General features: G+C 42.5%; 1 protein-coding gene across 1 annotated transcript; it reads left to right on the top strand.

Moving 5' to 3' along the window:
* Positions 1-15,457: 15,457 nt before the first annotated feature.
* Positions 15,458-16,267, top strand: LOC141022662 (uncharacterized). Its single transcript, XM_073498923.1, has one exon. The coding sequence runs from the start codon at positions 15,458-15,460 to the stop codon at positions 16,265-16,267; it is 810 nt and encodes a 269-aa protein (XP_073355024.1).
* Positions 16,268-23,079: the final 6,812 nt, after the last annotated feature.

Raw genomic sequence — 23,079 nt, 5'->3', positions numbered from 1 at the left:
TCGTCCAACCCTCCCGTGGTAGCGGGGTCCATATTGGAAACTAAGGGATATTAAGGGCTCCTTTTAATCGAGAACCGGAACAAAGCATTAACACATAGTGAATACAGGAACTCCTCAAACTACGGTCATCACCGGGAGTGGGCCCGGTTGTTGTCACTCTAGGGTTGCCGGATCATAACACGTAGTAGGTGACTATAACTTGCAGGATCAGATCTAAAACATGGATATAATGATGAATTCATAAACAGTTCAGATCTGAGTTCATGGCACCCGGGCCCAAAGTGACAAGCATTAAGCATAGCAAAGTCATAGCAACATCAATCTAAGAACATAGTGGATACTAGGGATCGGGCCCCAACAAAACTAACTCGATTACATGATGAATCTCATCCAACTCCTCACCGACCAGCGAGCCTATGAAGGAATTACTCACTCCCGGTGGGGAGTATCATGGAATTGGCGATGGAGATGGGTTGGTGATGACGAAGAACGAAGATCCCCCTCTCCGGAGCCCCAAACGGACTCCAGATCTGCCCTCCCGAGGAAGAATAAGGCTTGGCGGCGGCTCCGTCTCGTGGATTGTGATAATTCTTTCTCCTAATTTTTTCTGGAATAATGTGATTTTATAGTATCAGGGGGGGTCATCAGTGGGGCCACCAGGTGCGTACAACCCACCTGGGCGCGCCAGGAGAGGGGGGCGCGCCCTGGTGGGTTGTGCCCAACCAAGGGCCCTCTCTGGCGGGTCTTGGCTCCAAAAATTCTTATTATTTATATAAAAAATCCTCACAAAGTTTCGTTCCATTCCGAGAACTTATATTTCTGCACAAAAACAACACCATGGTAGTTCTGCTAAAAACAGCGTTAGTCCGGGTTAGTTTCATCCAAATCATGCAAATTAGAGTTCAAAACAAGAGGAAAAGCGTGAGAAAAAGTAGATACGTTGGGGACGTATCAACTCCCCCAAGCTTAAACCTTTGCTTGTGCTCAAGCAATTCAGTTGATAAACTGAAAGTGAGAAAGAAAAACTTTTGCGAACTCTTTTGCTGTTTGCCTAAATAAGCTTAAATAGCACCCAGGTTTTCAGCCAACATTATAACTAACCATGTCAACAATAATTCTTAAAGATTATAATGATTCATATCAATGAGATAATCAGCTAGCGAGCAATAATAAGATATCTCAAACATCAACATGTTGTCAAAACAACCATGATATAATATGAGAATAGTGGTATCTCACTAGCCCTTTCTGAGACGGCAAAACATAAATGCAGAGCACCTCCAAAGTTCAAGCAGCGACTAAACATTGTAATTCATGGTAGAAAAGATTCAGTCATGATGCACCCAACATTAGCTATACAGAATGCATAAATCATGACAGCTATGCGCTCTACCCAGTTTCTGGCGCTTGTTTTTAGAAGGTGGTGACACAACATAAAAGTAAATAGAAAGTCCCTTCGTAGAGGGAAGCGGTGATTTGCAAAGGTGCCAGAGCTCAATTTTTAAAACAGAGATAAATGATATTTTTGAGACATGCCCCCTTCTCATTCACTTCACGACCATCAGTTATCAACATCTTCCATGCTAAGCATGCTAGTGGCGGTTCCCAAGCGGAAAGTAAAGGTTTTCATTCCATTGGGAGTTTTTGTTTGATTATTCAAGAGACAAACTCTTTTTCATGTTTGCAGTTTGGGACTAGGCATCCCTATTACCGCCCATTTCCTCATGCGATGGCGAGTGAAAAAAACACTCAACCTGAGGATAACATGCTTAGCACGGAAGATATCGACCACCTCATGTCGTTCCATGAACGATCCAGGCACACAAAAAGGATAACTTTTTAGAAGTTTCTAGAGATGGCACATGCAAATTTACTTAGGACGGCAGGGTAATACCGCATATAGGTAGGTATGGTGGACTCATCTGGAATAACTTTGGGTTCAAGGTTTTGATGTACAAGCATAATTCCCACTTAGTACAGGTGAAGGCTAGCAATTAAGATTGGGAAGCGGCCAGCTAGAGAGCAACAACGATCATGACCAGGCATTATGCATAAGTAACATTGGACACTAGCATGAGTAGGATATGAAAACCATGAGCATAAAAATTATAGAGGCTATATTGGTTTTGATTCAACTATATGCATGAACATGTACCAAGTCAAGCCACTCGAACATTCGGAGGAGGATACCATATCATCATACTGCATCACAATCATTTTAATGCTATGTTGATATCCAAGATAAATCATTATCAACTCCCAGCTACTTATGCATGGCATGAGAAACTATAATCTCTAATTGTCATTGCAAACATGTTTAATCATAATGGGCTGAAGCCTGGATACTAGGTTAAACATATTTACACAGACAGAACAAGTCGAGTTCATACCAGTTTCTCTTTGCCACGACCATCTCATCGAATGTCGTCATTATTGCCTTTCACTTGCATGACCGAATGATATGAAAATAATAATAGTAGTGCAAGAGTGCCGTGGACTAAGCTGGAATCTGCAAAACATTTTATTCAACAGGAGAAGACAAGGTAAAATGTGCTCTTTATTAGTTCAACAATTATTCATGTGAGAGCCACTCAACATTTTCATCGTGGTCTTCTCCTCGGTACAACACGAATAAAAAGAAAAGAAATTCATAGAAACACACTGAGATATTTTTGGAGTTTTTAGTTTTCTTCAACAAGCAAATAAAAAGTGTTTTTGAGTTTTCTTTTTGGGTTTTCTTTTTAATACAACTACTAAGCATGCATAGAAAGTAAATTACTACAACTATTTTTTTTGTTTTTTCTAAATTTTATCAAACACACAAGAAGAAAGGAAGAAAAGAAATCTAAGCATGGATGATACAACGAAAAATTGTGAGCACCGACAGATAGAATGATATGCGAACATGAACATAATGTCGGTGAGAAACACGTACTCCCCCAAGCTTAGGCTTTTGGCCTAAGTTGGTAATAGATCAGTATCCTGGAGGGTAGTAGGGATCCTGAGGTGCAGGCATCCACTCATCCCACTGCGGAGGTGCCTGTGCAGCCTCGGCATCAGCCTGAGCGTTCCAGTTGGCGAGGATGTCTGCAGGCATAATCCGGTATCCGCCCCTGGCAACATAATCAAACAGAGCAGGTGCATGCAAGGGGATAACATCACGAGTGTCAACGTTATAAACCAAGTTATAAGGAATGGCAAGATCATAACGATCATGTGCAAGAAAGTGATGGTGATCCATGGATGCACGGTCTAGGTAAACTGTGGTACGAGAGACATCATGGGGGTGTATCGCCACCTCGAAGTGGGCCGCCAACCAAGTAGCAAAAATCCCACCATGTATTTTACCCTGAGATTTATTAAGATGGAGGTGACGAGCCACAATAGCTCCCAAGCTATACGTGTTGTCACCCTCTATTGCACGACGTAAAATAGCAAGGTCTAGTGAATTAAGTGCACCCACCTTCTCCCTACCAAGCAAGCATTTGGTAATGAAGAGTGCAAAGTAACGAACAACAGGAAAATGTAAACCACCGGCAGTGATGGCTGACACTCTCCTCTAATCACCCACTGTCAAAGTGTGACAGAAATCCTCAAACTCAGCCGGCCTAGGCTCAGCCAAGCTCCCATCAGACGGGATCATGCATATGTCACAAAATTCAGTAAGTGGTATCTGGTGGTTTTCAGCATATAAATCAAAGCTCACTTTAGGAGGATTATTTGTAGGCAAGAATGTAAAGCTTTGAACAAAGATATTTGTGAGGATTTGGTGCTGGTCACACTCATCTGCGATGAAGTCGGTGAGACTGGTGTTGACAATGAATTTCATGAACTCCTCATGAATTCCAGCTTCTTGTATGAACGGGATGTGCGGCCATTCGCACGGCCGTACCTTTGCGAACCTCCGAAGGTGGAGATCGTAGTCAGAAGACTCCCCAATAACACCCTTGGAGTTCTTCTTAGAGCCAAATTTCCTGAAGATATTCATGTCAGCGTACAATTTTTCCTATGAACAAAAATCTGAATCTTTAGTTCACAAATTTTTTCCAACAAAACTTCACAAAACTAATAGCAACTACTCATAGGGATACATAGAGGCCATAGCAAGCATTCAAACTACTTAGAACACTAAGAATTGAACATGCAAGCACATCTACAGCAGCACCAAGAGGAGCTACTTATTCAAAGTATAAACCACAAAAACAAAAACTAATTGGACAAATGATGGAGTCACATACCAAGCAACAATCCCCCAAAACTGTTTCGGAAGCGGAGCTTCGAGCAAAGAGATCGAAATCCGCGGGTTTGAGCTCAAGAACACGGGAGAGAGATCTATGGGGATTTTTTCTGGAGGTAGGTGACAATGTGAGATGAAGAGATAAGTGAGGGGGCCCACGTGGGGATCACAACCCACCAGGGCGCGCCAAGGGGCTCTGGCACGCCCAGGTGGGTTGTGCCCACCTGGTGCACCTCCCTCTGGTAATTTTTGCACCAAAAATTCTTAAATATTCAGGAAAAAATCATATAAAATTTTCAGGGCATTATGAGAACTTTTATTTTTGGGCCATTTTTTTATTGCACGGGAAATTCAGAAAACAGACAAAACATGGCATTTTATTTTATTTAACTAATAAAAACAGAAAACAAAAGGTAGGGACAGAAAGTAGTGCTTACTAAATTCATCAACTTCATACCGTTCAAAAATGATTCATTAATAAGGTTGATCAGGTATTATTAACAACCACTTTCGATTAGCATGAAACCGAAGAACTTTCGTAAATCACTAAGTTACCTCAATGGGGATATGCATTTCCCCAACAATAAGCTTTCATATTTCTTTTTGATAGTAGGTAGAGGTATTTGAAAACTTCCAATAGTGATTGTCGGAGATTTTTCAATAACATTAATACCATTCACTTGGAATTGTTTCTTCAGAAAGTGCACCGTATGCTCATTACCATTGATATGAAAAGTGACCTTGCTTTTATTACAATCAATAACAGCCCCTGCAGTTTTCAAGAAGGGTCTACCAAGGATAATCGACATGTTGTCATCCTCGGGCATCTCAAGTATGACAAAGTCAGTCAAAATAGTAACATTAGCAACAACAATGGGCACATCCTCACAAATACCGATAGGTATGGCAGTTGATTTGTCAGCCATTTGCAAAGATATTTCAGTAGGTGTGAGTTTATTCAAGTCAAGTCTTTTGTATAAAGAGAAAGGCATAACACTAACACCAACTCCTAAATCACACAAAGAAGTTTTCACATAATTCTTTTTGATAGAGCAAGGTATAGTTAGTATTCCCGGATCTCCATGTTTTTTTGGTACTCCATCTTTGAAAGTATAATTAGCAAGCATAGTGGAGATTTCAGCTTCCGGTATTTTTCTCTTATTTGTGATGATGTCTTTCATATACATTGCATAAGGAGGCATTTTCAAGATATCAGTCAAGCGAGTACGCAAAAATACTGGCCTCGGCATCTCAACAAAGCGTTCAAATTCTTCATCATCTTTCCTTTTAGTTGACTTGGGTGGAAAAGGCATATGTTTTTTAACCCACGGTTCTCTTTCTTTACCGCGTTTCCTAGCAACAAAGTCTCTTTTATCATACCTTTTATTCTTAGGTTGTGGGTTATCAAGATCAACAGGTGGTTCTATCTCAACATCATTATCTGGTTTTTTATCATTTGTTGGTTGAGAGTATTCATGAACCTCATCATTATCTTTTTCATTATCAGTAGGTGAGTGTTCATTACCAGATTGAGTTTCAGCATCAGAGATAGAAGTCTCATTATCATTATCAGGAGGTTTCTCTATTTCAGGTTGACTAGAAGTATGCAAAGTCCTATCATTTTTCTTCTTCTTTTTCTTTTTAGAAGGACTAGGTGCACTAGTGTTATTTCTTTGTGAATCTTGTTCTATTCTATGTGGGTGTCCCTCAGGATAAAGTGGTTCCTGAGTCATTTTACCTCCTCTAGTTGCAACTCTAATAGCAAAGTCACCACATGGTTAGGCCATCTCTCATCAGCGATCATCGCGACTTTGGAACAACCGGGTCGTTGCCTTACAAGCAACGAGGTATTTACCGACACTCATATGCCACGCACAAACTCTCACGTGAACATGTAAAACACCTGTCATATCAAATGTTCAAAACACGCTTGCCTAGTTCGGAGAAGTCGGAGTCTAGCTCGGCGAAGTTCGCGGCTCCGTCACCTCTCCCGGAACCTACGGCAATCACGAAACGGATACTAACGTGAAAACCAACACTTGCACAGAAACTTTTCCAAATAATTTTCAAATAAATCCCAAAAAAAACTAGACAAAATTTGAAGATTGTCAGAAAAAGAATCACTCAAAAATCCCTTTTTATTAAAAAGTTATAAAGGTTTCTGTCCAGGGACTTATCTGTAATGAAACAGAAAAGTTCCAGGGTTTTAACTGAGAAAACAGAAAAGTCCCAAATTTGTTGAATCTGGTCCAAACTTGCAGCAGGTGTAGTTTGAAAATTTTGAACTGAAGACCAGTGGATCTTCATGGTTCTAGGTTGAGGGTTCAAAGGACTAGGAGGGGAAGAAGGTTTGGTGGCAAAAATCAAGACAGAAAGTGGAGTCCCTTTGTAAATCTCCAAGTGCTAGAAAAGAAGGCAGAAATTTATTTGAATAGAATTTGAATGGAAATAATCACATGGGGAGGTTCAACTTGCTGGATTTGATGCAAATCATGATCCAAAGGTGAGGAAGTGGTTAGGAGAGAGGATTTGCACTAATGCCATGGCAAGAAGGAATTGTTGAAAGTGGCAAAGGACTTTCCAAAAGCCATAGTGCAAATTCAAAAAGATTTTCAAAAGTTATTTTCCCAAATGAAAAACATTTTGTCTTGAGTCCAAATGAAAAGCAAGAACTTCCAAGACCAAAGGCAGATCTTGGGTGAATCCAAACAAAACTTTTGCCATAAAGAAAAATATATGAGAGGGAGAGTTCTCTTGAAGAAAAATTTAAATCACTCCCCTCAAGTCAAATAAAATCTTTTGAAAAATCCAAATAAAAACTTGGGTGTCACACGTCAGCAGGGCTGCCACCCTTGAGCCTGAGAGTTCCGATGCCCTCAAACCACATGGGAACCAAGGCTCGGGAAGCGCCTCCATGGTGGCATGCAGATCTTTGTGAAGACCAGAAGCATACAAGACTAGATAAATAACCAGAAGACGAAGATCCACGGCAAGCCCCTTGCCGGGGACGACCACGATGCCATGGCAAGACCCTTGCCGGGGCCCCGGCAAGACTCTTGCCGAAGACATCCATAGGGCCGCAGCCAGGCCCACATCTGCCAAGACTCCGCCGCCGTTCCCATGCAGCAGCCAGCCCACCAACTAGGCGAGCACCTGCATGGCGACGTACGGCCTCTAGGCCAACTCAGCAAGCACCTGCGTGGTGGTATGAAGATCTTCGTGAAGGCTCTGCCACTGCACCAACTCAGCAGCCAGCCAGCCAGCATGGCACTACACGCCTCGTCAGTTTGGACATGTGTCGAAGCCAGACGAGGCGACGACAGCTGGGACGAGCTTCCTTGCCGTCCCCGATAATGCAAGAAGGGCATGTTGGCAGCGCATTAAATGCGTTTGTCCTATGGTGCCAGAGGATAGACTCAACCACTGTATAGCTTTCCACCTCCTGTGTGCCATTGTGGCAGCCCCTTTGTCTATAAAAGGAGGCCCGCGGCGTACTGAGGAAGGATTCTTACTTTTAGGACCCTGCACGCCTTGTAGCTAGTCCAAGAGCACCAGATAAACACAAACCAGCAGGAGTAGGGTATTACGCATCACTTGCGGCCCGAACCTGGATAATCCCCCTGCGTTGATCTCTCAATCCCGCTCTTTCCATAGCCCCGTGCCCGCCAACCGTAGCAAAAGGGATCCCTCGTGATCCCGTAGGTGTCGTTTCCCCGACAATAGATTACCCCAATGTCACCTCGGGAATCCACAAGTTGAGTGCCATAACATACATCAAGTGAATCAATATGATACCCCATTGTCACCTGAAGTATTCATACCGCAAGACATACATCATGTGTTTTCATATCTGAACATTCAATCCGATAAGATAAAACTTCAAAGGGTAAAGATTCAATTCATCACAACAAGAATATAGAGGGGAGAAACATCATATGATCCATCTATGTTAACAAAGCCCATCATATAGATCACAAGAGAGAGAGAGAGATTAAACACATAGCTACTGTTACAAACACTCAGCCCCGAGGGTGGACTACTCCCTCCTCATCGTGGTGGCCGCCGGGATGATGAAGATGGCGACCGGAGATGATTCCCCCCTCCGGCAAGGTGCCGGAAAGGGTCTAGATTGGTGTTCGGTGGCTACAGAGCATTGTGGCGGCGGAACTTCTGATCTAGGTTAACCCAAAGGGTTTTGGAATATTTGTGAATTTATAGGGTAAAGAGGGGTGCGGGAGGCCACCGAGGTGGGCACAACCCACCTGGGCGCGCCTGGGCCCCTAGGCGTGCTCTGGTGGGTTGTGCCCCCTCAGGACACCCCTAGGTGCTGCTCTGGCCATCCTGGGTGTTCTGGTCCATAAAAAATCTCCGTGAAGTTCCGTTGCATTTGGACTCCGTTTGGTATTGATTTCCTGCTATGTAAAAAAGAAGCAAAAAGCAGCAACTGGCACTGGGCACTGGGTAAATAGGTTAGTCCCAAAAAATGATATAAAGTTGCTCTAAAATGATTGTAAAACATCCAAGAATGATAATATAATGGCATGAATACTTCATAAATTATATTTACGTTGGAGATGTATCATGCGTATATACATGATCATTGCCATGAATACATTATAACTATGCGCTTTTTTATCAATTGCCCAACAGTAATTTATCTACCCACCCTATGCTATTGTTTCGAGAGAGAAGCCTCTAGAGAAAACTATGGCCCTGGGGTCTAGTTTAATCATATTATAAAAAACAAAAATACCTTGCTGCAATTATTACTTTTATTTTGTTTTGCAATTTATCCATCTACCTATACAAGGTTGGATCCGTGCAAGTAATGAGTTCAAGGGGATTGACAACCCTCTTGCCCGCGTTGGGTGCAAGTATTTGCTTTTGTGTGGGCATGTGTTGGTCACTAGGATTTGTTTGGTGCTCCTTCTAGTTTGATAAACCTTGATTGTCAACCACTACTATATTATTGCTTCACCCTTTCTCTTCGGGGAAAATCTCAACGCAACTCACAAGTAGTAGGCGCGCCCTATGACCTCGTGGCTTTCTCGTAGGCCATTTGGTCTCCTCCCAAACCTTCTAGGGTTTGGTTGGACATGTTTGATACTGATTTTCTAAAAAGCCAAAAACAAGGAAAAACTACAACTGGCACTGGGCACTGAGTTAATAGGTTAGTCCCATAAAATGATATAAAATAGCATAAAACTGCAAATAAAGCATCCAAGATTGATAATATAATAACATGAAATGATCAAAAACTATAGATACGATGGAGACGTATCAGATACTTCAATATCACTTTATATTATTGTGAACTTAATACAATGATGCTATTTGTTATTTGAACCATCATTCTCCATGTGATCAAAGTTTTGTTCTATTCTAGCATTCACACTCCAAAAACTATTCTTATTATCATCTACCTACTCGAGGACGACTAGGGATTAAGCGTGGGATGCTAATACGTCTCAAAGGCTAACATGTTAATCTAGTGCCTAACGCCAGTTTTCGTTTTCTATGAAAAAATCAGGAGAGAAAGTATGAAAATTTTAACCCACCTTGCGTGAAAGATAAACTCACTATTTTATTTCCGTACCTTGGAGGCGAAGTTGGAGAATCAAACTCATTTTTTTCGAAATTTTGATGATAAGAGAGATATATGAATTATTTCCAATCGCGACGGAACTTAGAATGCCAACACCCAGAAAACTGCCCCACCAAGATCCAATCTAAAGGAGAGCCCCCTCTCTCCTCGGAGGGCCAGTGAAGAAGAAGAAGGAGGAGGGGGCCTTCCCCTCTCCTTTGAAGGTGTCGGGACTCCACCACGGACATTTCTGCATCATCGTCACCAACAACTTCTCCCTCTCTTCTCATGGTGATCTGTGAGTACTACGTCCTCGGGGATGAGGGTATGTACAAGTAGCTATGTGTTCAATATCTCTTTCCCATGTCCTTGAAAGACTCCAATATTGATTGTATCATGAGCTTTATTAATATAGTTAGATCGTATGATGCTTCCTCCTCTTTTATTTTTTTGGTGAATTGAGTCTTGCTCTTTGAAGTTTCTTTATGTTGGATTGACTATTTTGGATTTGAGATTATGTGATGCATGTTTAGTAATTAACTTGCAGATACTCGTGGTGACATTGGGGTGACTATGCATAAAGGTTGAACGATAAGTATCATATGGTGTTGTCGTAGTACAATTTCTGGCACTATCCGTGGCACAATGGGGTGGTTCAACAAATTATGATTGGAAATACGACTTTGAGGTCATTCAATGTCAAGCGCACCTACATGATTTCATCCTCCTTTCTCCGGTAAATAGAGAAACTTTTGAGTGATTCTTTGCTGCACCTGTTAAGGGATTATCATGATGTTTAACTATGTTAAGGATGTTGACAGTTGGCACTAGTGAAAGTATGAACACTAGGCCTTGTTTCCAAGCATTGAGGCACCATTTTGTTCAATTTTGTTATGTGGTACCTTTCTATTTTTATTTATTCAGATTATAAAAAGCTATTTCTACAATCCATATTACACATACATCACCATCTCTTTGCCGAACTAGTGCACCTATACAACTGACAATTGTATTAGGTGTGTTGGGGACACAAGAGACCACTTGTATGTTTTTAGTGTTGTTCGAGAGAGACCATCTTCATCCTACACCTCTTGTGTGTTGATAAACCGTAGGTCATCCAGTTGAAGAATATTTGCTGATGTTCAACAAAACTTTGCGCATGGAGGCCCAAAAAATTTACAAGAGTAAAGTTGTGTAGTAGAGATTAGTCCCCTCTATATAGAAGGAAGGAAATGTTCCATCTTTGGCTTTGATAAGCCCAGAGGTATCCCCAAGTAAGTAAAAGGGAAGACGTCCTTATGGTAGTACAAGGTATTATTATCTAGTAGAAACACAGATCAAGGTTTTTTTTCAAACAATGGCAACAATATGAGAGGATTGCAACAACATTTAATAGGACAAGGTTTCTTTCTAATAAATATCCAAAATAAATCTAAATCAAGTAGCATATATCTGGCACACGTCAAACTACAAAGTTATAAATGATCGAAATGTAGAATCTAGCTAGCCTTCAACAAATTATTCAACAAAAATTAATGCTCAGGCCAAAGCATTCAGTCGTCTCCTAGCAGTCCAAGAGGAACATTAACCACAACAGGTGTGGCCACCACTGTGCTGCTCATTTATTTCAGCGGCACAATCACCGATCATGCCCTGCAGAGTCACCGCCCTCACTGCGGTTTGATCGATGTTTAGGTTAATTTTGGAGTATCATTTCCAGTTATTACAAAAGAACTGGAGACCAAAGTAACAAGTAAATTAGTATTGGACAAGGTGAGAATCGATGCTCACTAAGTGTTCAGGTTGGGTAGGGCGGATGCAACAATAGAATTTCCAAAAGGATTTGGGCAGTTCTTGTGCACAAATGGGTGCAATACTTTAGCCTTCTCCTTTTCACATAATAATCAAAAAAAAATTGATTCAGTTGTGTTAAGTTTCATACCAACTATATGAAAACTCCTGAATTTTTAAATTTCAAAACCACAACAACAATTCTTTGCATGAGATTAAGTTAACCTTCCGTAGAATCCTATTTTGCTCCATCAGCAACCTTGCCTGCGGCAACCAAATCAAAGTTCTGGAAAACTACAAGCATTATTGACATAAGATGAGTTTAGTAAGATTTGCCTTATTTTTTAGCTCCACAATCAAGTTGGTTAGGAGATGGTTCTAAAAGAATTGTTCGTAATACTGTTAGTGACACTAAAATGAGCATCAAGATAACACAATTTCTACGTTAAGAGTTGGTTCTCAAAGAATTGATGGAAAAACCATTAGCTACACTCAAATGAGCATCAAGAGTTCTATAAGCTAATCGTGTTTACCTTTCTGGGTCTGATGTTCCTGAGGGCATTCATTATCTGCTGCTCAAGTTGTTGGAGTTCCCTCACTGTTAGGGAGTCAAGTTGCTCCCCCTTAAGATTCTTGATACATGCATGGAAAATAATAAGGAGATCCTTTTAGCAAATTTATGAGGTGCATAGGTTTAGCATTTCCCTTCCAAACTTAAGAGAATTGGAAGCCACATACAAAACAAAATTATTGATTCCCTAGTAAATAACCCAGCTACGTTAAAAGTGTTCAATTTTTTGAAGTGACCCTAGTTTATAACTAACCAATGATTTAATTGATCTTTAACTCCCTATTAGCTCACTACTAAGACATGATAATTATACGGTATCTCAGAGAAGTGTTTATAGAAAAGATAAAATTCATGGACATACTATTTATACTTTATTTGTTTTTGACCACATGTATATTAGTGACACCACTACAAATCTACAATGCCACTTTATCTACTTAAATACAAAAAGACCTATCCTATATTTTGTTACCTTTGGCTTTTTTGTAGAGCTTTAATCATAGAACTCAACTTTATATGATCATACATCATACTCCCCTGTCCATTACAAATTTGCAATCAAGGCTCTCCATTAGGTAAAGAGCTCAACACTAGGCAACTAAAACATGATATTATATCTTTATCATTGTAGAATTCAGGGTAATATAAATGCTAAAACAAGTCCTATACCTCCAGCTCAACAAATTCTTCAATCAGATTTCCTTCAGACAACAAAATTTGTCATACCGTTCGAGGATCATGTCCATCATAAATAAACAAGAAAATGAAGTTTAAAATATGCTTATGCAAATTTAGTCATAAAATATTAATTTTAAAGCCTTATATAATTGGTTCATATATGCAGCGGGGCCTTCAGAGGCACTATTTACATGTTCGTATTTGGAAGGTACTTAAGGGATACGAAAAATGTCCATAGGGAACACGACATCCCACCAACTAGAGAAGTATCCTTAATTAAGTCAGTGAATGAATTGGAGTTTTATTCAGAGAAAGATTTGTACCCGCAAAAGAATTGACATTCTGCTATGGGTAACCAAGCCCAATTAATTGGCCAACACACTAAGTTGATACACATAGCTCACTCGAAGCCTATTAACAAGTAACAACTGTAGTATCCGTCAACTTCTAACTAGTAGATCTAGACTACTTGAAACACCCCTTCTAGTTTCTTACAAATTTCAATACAAAGCAACATAGGAGTGGTGTTATTATCCTTTGGGAGGACCAAACTTGTATAAATCTCTACTCTTACGATGAAAAAACTCATTGACACTCACATATTCACCTTTATTTATTCATGTTTTTATATGATCATAGGATCAATGGTTCATCGACTATCAACAAGTCAAATCCATGCCACGTAAGGGAGATACATGTATTTCCATTAATACTTACTTAAAATTAAGAAAATGAAGCCAACTCCATGCCAAGTAAGCGAGAGATAAAATGTTTCTTCGAACATTTTCTCTTGTTTCTAATATATATATTTCTCATTCACAATGGGTTTTGTCCTTTGATGTCTCAAGTGTAGACTATTTTTTTTTACAAATATTTGAGTTGGTGGTCGTCTATTCACTCCACCCATATTCCTCCTTCAAGCCATGTCTAGTCAGACCATACAAACCTACACACACAACTAGAGGCAAGCCCATCCATAACTGTCATGCTTCCTACCTAGCATCATCTCCCCTCACTCAATTTTTTCACTCATGTCTAACGTCAAAAGGATTGTTTGTTTAGTTGTTGAGTTATATTTTTGCATGTATACAGGTTTGTGGCCTAAAATTCTTGGACATATAACTTGAGTAAACTCTATTTTCCATCTCGTTGTTTTAGTATAGTAGCGTACCACATGCACCTTGCTAGTATCTTAGAACACTTCTCAGTTATGTCTCCTGGTTTCTAAAATCTCCATCCTAATCCAACACTAAGCAGCTAAATAGTTTGTCTTAGATATGTATATATTGGAAAAGGTAGATGTTGGGTATGGTAGCCAACTTTTAAGATCATCCACCACGATAATTGTACAATATGTACATATGCAACACCATTACAACACCACCATGACATAAAATCCCAAGACTAAACATTGTTTCGTACATATGCGACACCATTACAATAATTTCTATTGCGAGTTGTTGAAAGCATGTGAATAAGTTGCAACACTACAAACACAATTCAACAAATAAACTAATATATGTACACAAGAAATAATAGAATGATAGGCTGCAACAAGTTGCAAAAGGAAAATCAATGTAACAAAAAGAATGTTTTCGACAAGGCAAAAAGGGCCTTTGCAATATGTGAAAAATATATGAGCGATATCACAGAAATTTTAGAAAGATAAAGTACCTCCGATTTTCAGCTCTCTCTCTCTCGCACGCGCGCAACAACGATGTGCACCACCATAACCAAGCGACCCCTCATGATCATACCCCATGCCCCGCTCGTCGTAGGAGGTCACCCACCTTCATGTTGGCCTCCTCTCATTACACAACCATGTGGTATGCCCTAAAAATATGTATACCTTTTGATGTTTTTCATGCCAGATTCTTACAACTTTTGTCTATTACTTAATATTTATTAGACCAGCATACTACTTATTGTTGGAATAAGCCACGGCGTGTGCGGTCGGACTCGTCGGGCGCGTCGGGTGCGTGCGGGACGGGTGGGACACACTGGTGCCGTCGGGCTCGTCGGGCTCGTCAGGCGCGTCGGTGACGCGCGGGACGGGCGGATGTGCGGGACGCAGCAGCGTGGTGTGTGCGTGCGTGTGTAGTGTGTCCACTTGTAGCAGTGTCATGTGTATGCTCGTGGTGTGTTTGTGTGTGGTCTGGTGGTGCGTGAGCCAGGCTCACATTGGGTTCCACTGCATAGGCCTGTGTTGTTAGCTACATTAGCGGCAGCGCGTAGCGGTCAGTTGAATGGCCGGCCACGTCGTACGCGTTAGTGCACGGCAAGAGCGCAGCCGAAGCCCATGACTCGCACGCTCTGGCGAGTGGAGGAGGTGGGCAACGGAAACTTGGGTGCTACGCAGCTGTGAGACTATAAGTCCACGGCCACTGTTTGTACGGGAGTTTTGTGCTTTGGGAAAAGTAACGGGGCTGTGAAGCCGGGTGAAACTCCAGTGTACTGTGTGCTCCTCCTTCTTCTACCTCCATCCATCCGTGTGAGAGAGCGGTTCCAACAATTGGTATACAGAGCTTCGGTTCGGGCGATCACCGGCGACCATGGCGCTCGTCCCACACGGCGGCGGTGCAGCAGATCGGCAACGATGGCGATGCCGATGCTGACCGCGGACAACTACACGGTTTGGGCCATCAAGGCGCAGACGATCCTCGACGTCCACACCGTATGGGAGGCGGTGGCACCGGGCGACGCGGCGGTGAACGCGCGGAAGGACAAGATGGCGCGCGCGTTGCTTCTCGGGGCGTTGCCAGAGGATGTGCTGCTGCTGGTGTCGACGAAGCTCACCGCCAGGGAGGTATGGGACTCCCTGAAGGTGAGGATCATCGGCGCCGATCGGGTCCGCGCAGCGAGGCTGGGGACGCTGCGCGGCGAATTCGACCGGATGAAGATGGCGGACGGCGAGGAGCTCAACGTTTACGATGGGAGGCTTGCGGCGATGGCGGCGAGGTATGCCAACCTCAGGGAGACGCTGGGCGACGCAGCACTTGTCAAGAAGTTGCTGGATACGGTGCCGGATCGCCTCTTCCCTGTCGTCGCCGGCATCGAGCAGTTCCACGACGTGACGACGATGGCGTTCGATGAAGCGCTCGGGCGGCTGCGTGCGTTCGACGAGCGGGTTCGGCGCCGTGGACAAGTCGGCGACGAGCGCGGGGGTGAGCAGCTGCTCATGATGGCGGCGCAGTGGGCAGCACGGGAGCGTCGACACGACGGTGCTCGGGACAACGACGACTGGCGCAGCTTGGCGTCGGGGAGCGGCGGCAACATGCGCAGGCGCTGCTACAAGTGCGGGGAGCACGGGCACTTCCGGCGTGAGTGCCCGCAGCTGGGGAAAGGACCGGCGGCGGAGCACACTCTCTTGGCCGGCGCCTACGTCGACGACGACGGACTCCTCTAGGCCGTGGCTTAGGGGGTGTGTGTTGGAATAAGCCACGGCGTGTGTGGTCGAACTCGTCGGGCACGACGGGTGCGCGCGGGACGGGCGGGACACACTGGTGCCGTCAGGCTCGTCGGGCTCGTCAGGCGCGTCGGTGACGCGCGGGACGGGCGGGACGTGCGGGACGCAGCAGCGTGGTGTCTGTGTGCGTGTGTAGTGTGTTCACTTGTAGCAGTGTCATGTGTATGCTCGTGGTGTGTTTGCGTGTGGTCTGGTGGTGCATGAGCCAGGCTCACATTGGGTTCCACTGCATAGGCCTGTGTTGTTAGCGACATTAGCGGCAGCGCGTAGCGGTCAGTTGAATGGCCGGCCGCGTCATACGCGTTAGTGCGCGGCAAGAGCGCAGCCGAAGCCCATGACTCGCACGCTCTGGCGAGTGCAACGGAAACTTGGGTGCTACGCAGCTGTGAGACTATAAGTCCACGGCCACTGTTTGTACGGGAGTTTTGTGCTTTGGGAAAAGTAACGGGGCTATGAAGCCGGGTGAAACTCTAGTGTACTTTGTGCTCCTCCTTCTTCTACCTCCATCCATTCGTGTGAGAGAGCGGTTCCAACACTTATATCCAGAAGGTAGATTTGCATGTCTTTGTGTAAATGAATTCAAGAACCTTCCCGAGCTCAAAAAAGGAAATTGGGCGCGGGTAACATCTAGATCGTGAAAATCATGCAAAAGGACGTAGAAAGAGGAGCAAAGATGGGGCCACATTTGTACACTGGATTGAGGGCAGTTGGGCATCGAAGCTATCAAACTTCCAAATGTTTTTCATATTTTTTGTATTTATGGATCTCTAGGATTGATAAAATGGTGACGGGTCACATTTTAATTTTCAGAAAATACTCGCTCCAAAAGTGAGATCTTGTCTCAGGGGAGGGTCTCACCTCCAAACCTCCGTAGCCACCAATATCAGAGGGGAATACACCCCTCCTTGTTTCGGAGAAGGCGAAGGAAGAAGAAGAAGGAAGGGAGGGGCTTCCCACTCGCTTCTGGTGAGCCGCCATGGGAATTGCTTCACCGTGATTGACACCATGTCCTCCATCACCAACATCTCCCCCCTTCCATGAGTGAGTAATCCAGCATAGGTATATGGGGTCGATGAGTGTTGGATGATCACAATCATATAATAGTGCGTTGATGGTAGCTTAGTTGTCCCTAGTTCTACTAGTTTCTCTAGCTATTGTTGTTGCAACTTTGTCACGTGTCATGCTCATAACCAGAACCGTGTAGCAGAATTTAGACTTGAACTGTTTATGTTATCATGATACTTATGTGTTTGGGTCATATATATACAAGTTGTATATTCAACTATTAGAATCCTAATTCGCTGACTCGGTAAAAAGCTGGGATATCAGTGCAGAAGATCAGATGTGGTCATGTAGTGTTAATATAGTGTTCTGATAGTCTTGCAAAAGGATATGACTTAATTCCCATAATTTAGGACAATTAATGTTGACCAAGTTCTTACAAATAGACATACTCGACTACATACCAAGCACCTGCCTATGATACGAGAGAACATAAAATTAGGACTACTAGCTCAATTAATATGCAATATCAAGAGTAATGTCATCCATGTAGCATCTCAATATCGGCTTCCGTGACTACAGCTTTCATATTACTAGCTCTGTTTATGTAAGTGCTTTAGCATAAATAACAATAACCAACTGTAATTGAATTTCTTCTACACAAACACCTATCGACTTGACTCTCAGTAAATTATGTACTATGAGTGTGTAGAAGGTTGTTAATAAGTGATAATAATAGGACACCTATTCTTAAACCGAGGCAAAATCTTTGCCAGTTCTATCGATTAGAAGATGGTTAATTTATTGCTCGGTTAATCGGCGCATCAAATTCAACAAAAGCACACCAACTTCACAAACAAAAACACACGTCAAACCGCTACACTGAAACTAAACCCGCTCCTTCGGTTCAAAAATCAATAAATATCTGTAGTGAAAAGTGCTACGGTTATCCCTTGCATATGAGAGTAACCAACATTTGTCTTCGGGCGACTTTACTGGAGGGGAGAACAGAGCACTAAGTTGAATATTTAGGCTCCCACTTGTAGAAGTTGACAAACGCAACGATTTGGCCACCCTTTATGATCGAACAGAGGGGTCTATATATAAAACTGAAACGACTAGAGTATAACTCAAAATTTATACAGTACTTCCTCCTTCCTAAAATAAGTGACTCAACTTTGTACAAACTTTGGGATGGAGGGGGTATATTATATAATGTACTAACAAAGTTGAAAGCCAGAAGAATGTGCGTCCGGCGTCATTTTTTTTAATGAAGTTGAAAATAGGTTTAGCACACCTTTATCATGATTATGTTTATCATTTTTTTGAGAGTATGGTAGGCGTACCATATTTTTATAGAATGCCTAAGCATACCATATTTTTATAGAATGCCTAAGCATACCAAATTTTTCATAGAAGGTAGAAATCAAGTACTATAAATTACAACTTACCGCGAACATCAAGGGTAGCAGGAACTTTACACCACACCGCGGAAATCACAAACACAAGCAAAAGGGTTTTCCCTAAAGCAATCATCTAGCCGCGTCACAACAAAACCCGGTCGCCGCAAAGAGCAACAACACCAACCGGATTTTCCTTGCCAACACACTACCAACCATTGGATGGCTAACTGGAAATGATGAGGGGAGAGCGGGACTCGGTCGAACCCGAGAAATCCATCATCTAGAATTCACCGATGGCTGCGTACATAGCACCCAAGAAGATCAACTTGGGCAGCGGAAAGCACCGGAGAACCACAAGAGAGAACGTCCAAGCCAAGTCTCCACCTGTGATGCTCTCAACAGAGTAATGATGCCACACCGCCGCCATTGCCGGTCCTTCAACGGACTAAGGCTTTCGCTGGATACCACAATCCACACACCTCGGTGACGCCTCCGAGGAGGCAAATGGCACCCTAGGGCACCGTCACCGCTAGCTCCGACTGAAGACGAGCGTGATTTTCATCCGAACTGTCACACACTTCCCACACCTATCAAGATATTAGGACAAACTGTCAGGGTCACACCGATGCTGCTGTGGGAAGTGTGTGACGGTTCTATCAAGAGATTAGTTTTATCTATCTCTATTAGATCTCACTTTTGCAAGTGACCGTGAAGGGATTGACAACCCCTTTATCGCGCTGGGTGCAAGTTGTCTGATTGTTTGTGCAGGTATTGGTGATTTGTGCGTTGTATCCTACTGGATTGATACATTGGTTCTCTAACTGAGGGAAATACTTATATCTACTTTGCTGCATCACCCTTTCCTCTTCAAGGGAAAAACCAACGCAAGCTCAAGAAGTAGCAGGAAGAATTTCTAGCGCCGTTGCCGGGGAGATCTACACCAAGTCAAGACATAACAAGTACCCATCATAAACTCTCATCTCTTGCATTACATTAGTCCCCTTTTGCCTTTGTCTTCGCCCCTCTTCTGTTCGTCTTCTTCGTTGCTTTTTGTGTGCCTGTGCGTTGGTGTGCTTGCCTTTCTTTATGGCTCAACCAAAGAACGTTGATCCTCACTTTAGGAGGTTGGAAGAAATTGAAAATACTGTTATGAGCTTCATTTCCTTACAATTTGAGCATAATAGTTTCTTTAGAAACGAGCTTAAGGAGCAGAAAAGCTTTATGGAGAGCATGAATAAAGAGCTTGATGATATGTGTAAGGAATTTTATGGTTTGAAATCTCAGTTTGCTCATCTTGAAAATTTAGTAGGCCAAATTTCTAATATACAAGCTACCTTAGTAAATAAGATGGCCGCTAAACCGGAGTCTGAAAATAATGATGAAGACTTTAAAGTGATTGATGTGAATCCTATTGAATCTTTTTTTCCAATATAAATCTTGATAAATATGGGATTGGAGATGAGTCATCTTTAGTTAAAAGGCGTCCCAATGATTGGAGTTTTTAGATCTTGATGCAAAAATTGATAAAAGTGAGATTGGAGAGGTCAAAACTTAAAGTAGTGTTGAACCCAATCTTTTTGAAAGGAATTTAATTATGATAATTATTCTTTAATAGATTGTATTTCCTTGTTGCAATTCTTGATAACCCACAAGCATAGGGGATCACAACAGTTTTCGAGGGTAGAGTATTCAACCCAAATTTATAGATTCGACACAAGGGGAGCCAAAGAATATTTGAAGGTATTAGCAGCTGAGTTGTCAATTCAACCACACCTGGAGATTAATTATCTGCAGCAAAGTGATCAGTAGCAAAGTAGTTTGATAGTTTTGATAGTAGTGACAGTAGCAACGGTAACAGTAACAGTGATAGCAGTAATTTGTAGCAAGTGTAACAGTGATGATAGAAATAGTAACGCAACAAGATCAATAAGGATAAATTCGTAAGCATTGGATCGGTGAGTTGTTGGATGATATTCACCATGTGACAGTTATAACCTAGGGCGATACGGCACTAGCTCTAGTTCATCGATATAATGTAGGCATGTATTCCGTAAATAGTCATACATGCTTTATTAAAAGAACTTGCATGACATCTTTCGTCCAACCCTCCCGTGGTAGCGGGGTCCATATTGGAAACTAAGGGATATTAAGGGCTCCTTTTAATCGAGAACCGGAACAAAGCATTAACACATAGTGAATACAGGAACTCCTCAAACTACGGTCATCACCGGGAGTGGGCCCGGTTGTTGTCACTCTAGGGTTGCCGGATCATAACACGTAGTAGGTGACTATAACTTGCAGGATCAGATCTAAAACATGGATATAATGATGAATTCATAAACAGTTCAGATCTGAGTTCATGGCACCCGGGCCCAAAGTGACAAGCATTAAGCATAGCAAAGTCATAGCAACATCAATCTAAGAACATAGTGGATACTAGGGATCGGGCCCCAACAAAACTAACTCGATTACATGATGAATCTCATCCAACTCCTCACCGACCAGCGAGCCTATGAAGGAATTACTCACTCCCGGTGGGGAGTATCATGGAATTGGCGATGGAGATGGGTTGGTGATGACGAAGAACGAAGATCCCCCTCTCCGGAGCCCCAAACGGACTCCAGATCTGCCCTCCCGAGGAAGAATAAGGCTTGGCGGCGGCTCCGTCTCGTGGATTGTGATAATTCTTTCTCCTAATTTTTTCTGGAATAATGTGATTTTATAGTATCAGGGGGGGTCATCAGTGGGGCCACCAGGTGCGTACAACCCACCTGGGCGCGCCAGGAGAGGGGGGCGCGCCCTGGTGGGTTGTGCCCAACCAAGGGCCCTCTCTGGCGGGTCTTGGCTCCAAAAATTCTTATTATTTATATAAAAAATCCTCACAAAGTTTCGTTCCATTCCGAGAACTTATATTTCTGCACAAAAACAACACCATGGTAGTTCTGCTAAAAACAGCGTTAGTCCGGGTTAGTTTCATCCAAATCATGCAAATTAGAGTTCAAAACAAGAGGAAAAGCGTGAGAAAAAGTAGATACGTTGGGGACGTATCAACTCCCCCAAGCTTAAACCTTTGCTTGTGCTCAAGCAATTCAGTTGATAAACTGAAAGTGAGAAAGAAAAACTTTTGCGAACTCTTTTGCTGTTTGCCTAAATAAGCTTAAATAGCACCCAGGTTTTCAGCCAACATTATAACTAACCATGTCAACAATAATTCTTAAAGATTATAATGATTCATATCAATGAGATAATCAGCTAGCGAGCAATAATAAGATATCTCAAACATCAACATGTTGTCAAAACAACCATGATATAATATGAGAATAGTGGTATCTCACTAGCCCTTTCTGAGACGGCAAAACATAAATGCAGAGCACCTCCAAAGTTCAAGCAGCGACTAAACATTGTAATTCATGGTAGAAAAGATTCAGTCATGATGCACCCAACATTAGCTATACAGAATGCATAAATCATGACAGCTATGCGCTCTACCCAGTTTCTGGCGCTTGTTTTTAGAAGGTGGTGACACAACATAAAAGTAAATAGAAAGTCCCTTCGTAGAGGGAAGCGGTGATTTGCAAAGGTGCCAGAGCTCAATTTTTAAAACAGAGATAAATGATATTTTTGAGACATGCCCCCTTCTCATTCACTTCACGACCATCAGTTATCAACATCTTCCATGCTAAGCATGCTAGTGGCGGTTCCCAAGCGGAAAGTAAAGGTTTTCATTCCATTGGGAGTTTTTGTTTGATTATTCAAGAGACAAACTCTTTTTCATGTTTGCAGTTTGGGACTAGGCATCCCTATTACCGCCCATTTCCTCATGCGATGGCGAGTGAAAAAAACACTCAACCTGAGGATAACATGCTTAGCACGGAAGATATCGACCACCTCATGTCGTTCCATGAACGATCCAGGCACACAAAAAGGATAACTTTTTAGAAGTTTCTAGAGATGGCACATGCAAATTTACTTAGGACGGCAGGGTAATACCGCATATAGGTAGGTATGGTGGACTCATCTGGAATAACTTTGGGTTCAAGGTTTTGATGTACAAGCATAATTCCCACTTAGTACAGGTGAAGGCTAGCAATTAAGATTGGGAAGCGGCCAGCTAGAGAGCAACAACGATCATGACCAGGCATTATGCATAAGTAACATTGGACACTAGCATGAGTAGGATATGAAAACCATGAGCATAAAAATTATAGAGGCTATATTGGTTTTGATTCAACTATATGCATGAACATGTACCAAGTCAAGCCACTCGAACATTCGGAGGAGGATACCATATCATCATACTGCATCACAATCATTTTAATGCTATGTTGATATCCAAGATAAATCATT

This window comes from Aegilops tauschii, chromosome 5 (genome assembly GCF_002575655.3).
Source record: "Aegilops tauschii subsp. strangulata cultivar AL8/78 chromosome 5, Aet v6.0, whole genome shotgun sequence".
In the NCBI taxonomy this organism is placed as follows: domain Eukaryota; kingdom Viridiplantae; phylum Streptophyta; class Magnoliopsida; order Poales; family Poaceae; genus Aegilops; species Aegilops tauschii.
Note: the sequence above shows the minus strand (reverse complement) of the source record. Positions and strands in the feature narration are given on the sequence as shown.

Bases quoted from the DNA above. Each gene is read 5' to 3' on its own strand.
- LOC141022662 (XM_073498923.1), top strand. From the start codon at position 15,458: ATGGCGATGCCGATGCTGACCGCGGACAACTACACGGTTTGGGCCATC.